At 50.2% G+C, this 7,529-nt stretch overlaps 1 protein-coding gene across 1 annotated transcript in view; it reads left to right on the top strand.

The window, feature by feature from the left end:
* The window catches only part of LOC308271085 (putative serpin A13), a gene marked incomplete at both ends in the record, with an annotated part of 28,084 nt that extends 23,985 nt beyond the window's left edge, over positions 1-4,099 (top strand). The window contains one exon of the mRNA XM_080707223.1: positions 3,968-4,099. Coding sequence (XP_080563349.1) covers positions 3,968-4,099 — 132 coding nt within the window. The remainder of the gene's footprint in view (positions 1-3,967) is intronic.
* Positions 4,100-7,529: the final 3,430 nt, after the last annotated feature.

Below are 7,529 nucleotides of genomic sequence, written 5' to 3' on the forward strand. Positions count from 1 at the left end.
AATATTTTTATCTAGTTCATTTAATTCACAGATGCAAAACCCAAGGATAAAGGAGAGATTATTATATCAAATATACATACATCTATACATATACATGTACATATAAATTATTAAGAAATAAACCATGACCCAACAGTAGGATCAGAAAAGAACACGCACAGTTCACAGAAGAGGAAGTACGGATAGCATTTAAACATATTGTTCACAATAAAAACAATCTACAGCTTGGCACCAAGTTCATCCATCAGACTGAGAATGAGCTGAGTAGGTACACCGGCAATATGTTGGACGATCAAGGCGTGGGAAAACAGGCACCTGCAGAACTGGAAATTGGTATGACTATTATGGGAAGCAATTTCAAATACTTATCAAACATTAAAAAGCCCTCAACCAGGGGTGGCGGTGCGCACTTGTCAACCCAATACTCGGGAAACTGAGGCAGGAGAAGCCCGGTTTCAAGGCCAGCTCTCATAATAACTTAGAAATATTCTGTTTTAAACTTAAAAATATAAAAGGTTCGGGTGAAGCTTGATGGTAGAGCACCCTCGAATTCAATCTCCAGAGCCACTAAACAAATATAATGCTCACATTGACTGTCTTGCTTGTCCGTAAGGATTTATAGAAGTGAGTTCTAAGAAACCAACAGGTATTACACATACACACACACACATACACACACACACACGCACACATACACACACATACACACACATACACACACATACACACACACATACACACATGCACACACATACACACACACATACACACATACACGCACACACACACACATACACACACACATACACACACACATACATACACACACACACGCATGGATACTCATGGTAGCACTGTTTCAGTGGCAAACAGCTGAGAAGAAGTTAAAGATGAGACCGGGTACCTAAGTGATGGCACAGCCAGCCAAACTGGCACGGCACTGCTGTCAAAAAGCAGGAGCAGGCCGGGTTCTCCAGGACCAGCATGCCTCTGGCTTACTGAGCTCCCGGAAGGAGGAGGAGATAAATGAGGCGCCTCTCCACCGTGGCTGGCACGCAAACCCTGGAAGCAACTAGCCACAAAAGCCACTGTCAAAAGTGCACCCCCTAAGCCAGGCGTGGTGGCTCACGCTTGTAATCCCAGCATTTGGGAGGCTGAGACAGGAGGATCGCTGTTCAGAGACAGCCTCAGCTACTTAGCGAGGCTCTTTGCAACTCAGTGAGACCCTGTTTCAAAATAAAGAATAAGCCGGGCATGGTGGCGCACGCTTGTAATCCCCATGCTTGGGAGACTGAGACAGGAGGATCGCACAGTTTTGAAGCCAGCCTCAGCTACTTAGTGAGGCTCTCAGCAACTTAGTGAGACCCCTGTTTCCAAATAAAATATAAAATAGGTCTGGGAATATAGCCCGGGAGGTAGAAAGCGTTTGGGTTCCACCCCTAGTACCACAAAGAGGAGGAGGAGGAGGAGGAGGAGGAGGAGGAGGAGGAGGAGGAGGAGGAGAAGAAGGGTAGAATGCCCCTGGGTTCCATGCCCAGTACCACAAAAAGAGTGCACCCCTTGCTAGACAGGCGAAGAAACCTCATGGCCTCAGGTACTAAAACACCTGGAGAAATGGGATATGTTTACAGTTATCTGTCTTCTGTATGATTCTCAGAAGCTCTCTTTAAAGTACATGCAGCTGTATTTTTAAAAAGAAGCATATCGAGCCAGGCATGGTGGCGCAGGCTTGTAATCCTAGGACTTGGGAGGCTGAGACAGGAGGACCCTGGTTCGCAGCCAGCCTCAGCTACCTAGTGAGGCCCTCCATAACTTAGTGAGACTCTGTTTCAAAATAAAGAATAAAAAATGGGCCTGAGGCTACAGCTTGGAGGTAGAATGGCCCTGAGTTCAATCCCCAGCACCAAAAAGAAGAAAAAAAAAAAGCAGATCTTTATGTCCTGATAAGAAATGGTAGCTTGCTATTTGGAAAACGCAAGTAGATAACAGAGCATACAATGTGCTTCCATATTAAAAAAATAAATAAAACAAAAGCAGGACCTGGGCACCAGTGGTCCATGCTTGTAATCCCAGTATTTGGGAGGCTGAAACAGGAGGACTGCAGATTCAAGGCCAGCCTAACAACTATCTCCAAGCTACACCCCCAGCCCTATTTTTTATTATTTATTTTGAAACAGGGTCCCACTGAGTTGCAAAAGGCCTCACTAAGTAGCTGAGGCTGTCCGCAAACTGAGATTCTCATGTCTCGGTCTCCTAAATGCTGGGATTATAAGCGTGCGCCAGCACACTTGGCTTAACCCTCAAGTTTAGTGAGACCCTGTTTCAAAATAAAAATAAAATAGGGCTAGGAGTCTAGTTCAGAGGTAGCATGTGCCTAGATTCAGTCCCTAGTACTCTCCCCAATTAATAAATAAGTATATATAACCCCTCTAAAAGAATGTGCAAAGACTGTCAATAATTAAGGGTGAGCGACTGAAGGGTGGGGCGGAGGGCTTGGGGGAGGGGTGATTAGAAATCTCAGTGACTCACGTTGGTGACTACCGAATTGCTCACCACTAATTAACTGCCCAAATAAGCACATAGAAAAGTCTTCCTTCTCAGATGTGATATCACTTAGAGCTTCTTCAAGCTTTGGGGTCATTTCCTTGACTTTACATTGGGTTTCTAATTCAACTGGAGTGGGTCCTGGGCACGTGTTCAGCTGTGTGGCAGGGTCTGTGGCGGTGCGGCAGGGAGCCCTCCCGGCAGGACACTGGGAGAAGCATCTCCACCTCCCCGGTTTATAAGTCTCATCTCACCTGGAGTTCTCCGGGCCCTGTGCACAGGCAGAGGGCACTGTTGGCAGTGGGACTGGAAGGTCTGGGACTCAGAGGTGGTGGACAGGTTCGGTGGGGTAATTTTAGAGAAAAACCCGAGGAGATCTTGTAATCACATTACCAGAGGAAGCAAAATATAAGGAAATAAACACTGAGCCAATGACTCTGGAAAGTTTGTCTGTAACTCAGCCTTAAGAAGAAATACAGGCAGCTGGGTGTGGTGGCGCACGCTTGTAATCCCAGCATTTGGGAGGCTGAGACAGGAGGATCATGGTGCGTGAACAGCCTCAGCTACTTAGTGAGGCCCTTTGCAACTCAGTGAGACCCTGTTTCAAAATAAAGAATAAAAAACAGCCTGGCGTGGTGGCGCATGCTTGTAATCCCCGCGCTTGGGAGACAGAAACAGGAGGATCGCGCAGGTTCAAAGCCAGCCGCGCTGGCTTAGGAGACCCTGTTTCCAAATAAAAATGTAAAAATAGGTCTGGGAGTGTAGCCCGGAGGTAGAAGGGCTTCCAGGAACCCCAGTACCACCAAAAAAAAAAAAAAAAACAGGGCTAGGGGTCACTCAGAGGTAGAATGCCCCTGGGTTCCATCCCCAGTACCACAAAAACAAAAAAAAAGGAAGAAGAAGAAATCCAGGGGAAGTACCCAAACATTTTAAGAGTCCACAAATGTGCTGACCTGACACTGGGTCTGGGAGAGACAGCCACAGGCCAGGAGGCACACTGAAGAGCCTGTCGCACCCAGTTCTGAGATGATCCGGTAGTTTTCCGCAAGTTGTTTCATTCTGGGTCCCAGGACTGAGACAGAGTAGCTCAGCACCTTGTATGTGCACGAGGACAGCCACCATCCACACAGCACAACCACCAGGCATGAGCCATCAATAAACTGACTGTGCTAATAAAAAAAAAACGAGTGTGAACTTATCAAATGGAATCGGAAGGACTTGGGTGCGTTAGTGTATCAAAACCATAGCCTACAAACTGGGCCCATGAGCTTATTAAACGCATCAGGCCACCAGATGTAGCAACCCCCTCACCTGCGACCCATAAAAGGAGGAGCACCCCAAGACTGGACAGGGCGGTACCCTGACACTTAGCTTGCCCAGGAAAATCGCCACAGCAATGAACCTCTGATTCTCTGCCCCCAAGCTTCTGCTCAGTGTGGCTTCTGATGACAACATCATCAGTGATGTCTCAGAGACGACAGCACAGGCCCCACTTCAAGCCGATGCTGAAGCTGACAACTCTCGCCTTGACAGCGCTGTGGAACTCCGTCACTAAGACTCTTCTGGCCACCGACAGCAACACATCTGCTCTGTTTGCTCTCGGCAAAGCCTCCCGGATGCCCCCGTCCTCTTACTCCTTTCTTAGCCTCTCTATAACCTGAATATATCATTGTGCAAAGTGTGGTAAGTGATTTGAGTGTTACAGATATCAGAAATCAAGGCTGGAACCCTAGAACATGACTGGCTGGTCTATGGCGTCCAGGTGACTCTCAAGGCCTCGGCGACCAGCAACTGATTAAAAGGGTGTCGCTTGTGAATGTCGTCAAAGACACAAACGTGTTTGGTCGACGTTGATGACACAGCTCGTTTGTGACACACATGGAACCAAGACACCTTCACCACGGGCATCAGGCAGAGACTCTTATGAACAAGGCTGGAACTGGGCCCCCTGAAGCTGATGATGCAAGCAGGCTGGAAAGCCACGGGCCTTGGCTGGCTTCTCCCTTCCCTCCTCCGACTTCTTCACTGAATTCCCACTGTGGCCCAGGAGCTGGCCATACCGCAGGGAAAACAGGAGCTGGCCATACTGCGGGGACAATGGCAGCCCAGCACCTTTGGTCTGTGGTGTTCCCACCCACAGAGAGGACAGGCCACAGGCAGTTGTGACCACGGAACACAGCAGGGGTCCTGGGAGGGATGGGGGGGGGGCAGAGAAGCAGTGTTTTTGAGCTGGGATCCAGCAGCTGCTGTGGACTATAGAAAGGACGGTATGAGCAGGCAGATGGGGCGGCCAGCACAGCGCAGGAGTGCCCGGGCTTCTGGAAACCCAGGAGCCTGAGCAGGCGGAGCCAAGGGGGCGAGTGGGACATGGCAAGGTAAGTTCAGAGAGGAGGTCAGCCATCTCCCTGGTGATGGCTCTGCTGGCACCAGGTCACTGGGACTGAATTGGATGACAGGCAGTGCCTAAGCTTCAGGACTCAAATTCTGATAGGGACAGTGCACGCCCAAGGGCCCTGGGGCACAGGTGGTGTAGGATGGATTGGCAAAGCTCTGTGAAGGAATACCCTCCCAGGGCCGGACTACTGATGCATTCTAAGTCAAGAACACATCGTTAGCCAGGCGTGGTGGCACACGCTTGTAATCCCAGCATTTGGGAGGCTGAGAACGAGGATCGCGGTTCACAGACAGCCTCAGCTACTTAGTGAGGCACTCTGCAACTTAGTGAGACCCTGTTTCAAAATAAAGAATAAAAAAATGGGCAAGGGGTGTAGCTCGGAGGTTGAATGCCCCTGGGTTCCATCCGCAGACCCGCAAACAAATAAAAATTAAAAAGGGCTCGAGATGTAGCTCAGAGGTCGACTGACCCTGGATTCAATCCCCAGTACAGAAGAAGGAGGAGGAAGAGGAGGAGAAGAAGAAGAAGGAAGAGGAGGGAGGAGGAGGAGGAGGAGGAGGAGGAGGAGGAGGAAGAGGAGGAGGAGGAGGAGGAGGAGGAGAAGAAGAAGAAGGAAGAGGAGGGAGGAGGAGGAGGAGGAGGAGGAGGAAGAGGAGGAGGAGGAGGAGGAGGAGAAGGAGGAGGAGGAGGAGGAGGAGGAAGAGGAGGAGGAGGAGGAGGAGGAGGAGAAGAAGAAGAAGGAAGAGGAGGGAGGAGGAGGAGAAGGAGGAGGAGGAGGAGGAGGAGGAGAAGGAGGAGGAGGAGGAGGAGGAGGAGGAGGAGGAGGAGGGGAGGAAAGGAAGGAAAGGAGGGAGGGAGGAAGAGGAGGAGAAGGAGGAGGAGGAGGAGGAGGAGGAGGAGGAGGAGGGGAGGAAAGGAAGGAAAGGAGGGAGGGAGGAAGAGGAGGAGGAGGAGGGGGAGGAGGAAAGGAAGGAAAGGAGGGAGGGGAGGATTAGGAGGGAGAGGAGGAGAAGAGGAGGAGGAAGAAAATTAGGAACAGTTGATCAGACCCAGCGACCCAGCCCCTAAGAGAACAGAAGAATGTGTGCACGTGTGTATTGGGCAGCAGCCAAAAACAAAGCCAGTAAAAAAAATAAAAAGGGTCCTGTGGCTGACTGGGGGTATTTACTGTCATGCAGGGTGTCTAACCTAGACCAGGTTCCCTGTATGCCTCATGGGACTCAGGGAGCTGAGTTGCTCAGCATCCTTCTCAAAGAAGAGGGCTACGCCGGGCGTGGTGGGCACGCTTGTCATCCCAGCATTCGGGAGGCTGAGACCTGAGGATCGCGGTTCGCGGACAGCCTCAGCTACTTAGTGAGGCCCTCTGCAACTCAGTGAGACCCGGTTTCAAAATAAAGAATAAAAAATAGGGCAGGGGGTGTAGCTCGGAGGTCGAATGCCCCTGGGTTCCATCCCCAGACCCGCAAAAAAAAAAAAAAAAAAAAAAAAGAAGAGAGCTGGGTCTTATCGATCTGCAGGTTTCAGGCTGAGCATCACCCCGCGGGAGCCTCTGCTGAACCTGGAATGAATTAAGAGTCCTGTAATAGAGTGTAAAATAAGTGTGTGTGTGTGTGTGTGTGTGTGTGTGTGTGTGTGTGTGTGTGTCTGTCTGTCTGTCTGGTCTGGTGTTGGGGGTTGAATCCAGGGCCTCGCACTTGCTAGACAATAACTCTACCACTGACCTATCCCTCCAGCCCACTTTTTAATTTTATTTTGAGATAGAGTCTCACTAAGTTTCCCAAGCTGTCCTTGAACTTGGGATCTTAGCTGGAATTACAGGTACCAACCACTGCTCCTGGCACAAATTAATTTTTTTTTTTTTTTGTGGTGGTACTGGGAGCGGAACCCAGGGACTTTCTACCTCCAGGCTATACTCCCAGACCTATTTTATACTTTATTTGGAAACAGGGTCTCACTAAGTTGCTGAGAGCCTCACTAAGTAGCTGAGGCTGCCTTCAAACCTGCGCGATCCTCCTGTCTCAGCCTCCCAAGCGCGGGGATTACAAGTGTGCGCCACCACGCCCGGCAATTTTTGATATTTTTGTGGCACTCCAATGAACAGGAGCCACTGGCTGGCAGGGCTTAGGAAAGGCTCTGTGTGGTATCAATTTAATTCATGCCAAGAGTCCTGTCCAAATCCACTTGGAAAGCCTTGAAAAGCCAGAGGCATAGGATGGCACTCGTGAGTCCACATGACCATCCATTTATGGGTGCAGAGGTCAGGAGATCAGGGTGCAAGTCAAACGCTGAGTTCCCTGGGACTAAGATCTTGAGTTTCTTGACTCCCTAAGCCTCTGTCTCCTCATCTGTACACTGCCATGGGGGTCACACTGGGAACGCAGGGGTGGTGGGGTGGCATCTGCGGTATGGTCAGGGGTGGACCAATAAGCCACTGCGACCTCTGACCTCCTGGTGAAGTGTGACGTTGTCTTCAGCGTCCATGAAGCCCAGAGCCTCTGGGAGCATCAAACATCCCCACAGTCCATGGCAAAGCCTAGGCAGGGTCTGCTGAGGAGGTGGAGGAAGACCACCGGGGTGCGTTGCCCTCAGC

Source organism: Muscardinus avellanarius (genome assembly GCF_963383645.1).
Source record: "Muscardinus avellanarius genome assembly, chromosome: 12".
In the NCBI taxonomy this organism is placed as follows: Eukaryota; Metazoa; Chordata; class Mammalia; order Rodentia; family Gliridae; genus Muscardinus; species Muscardinus avellanarius.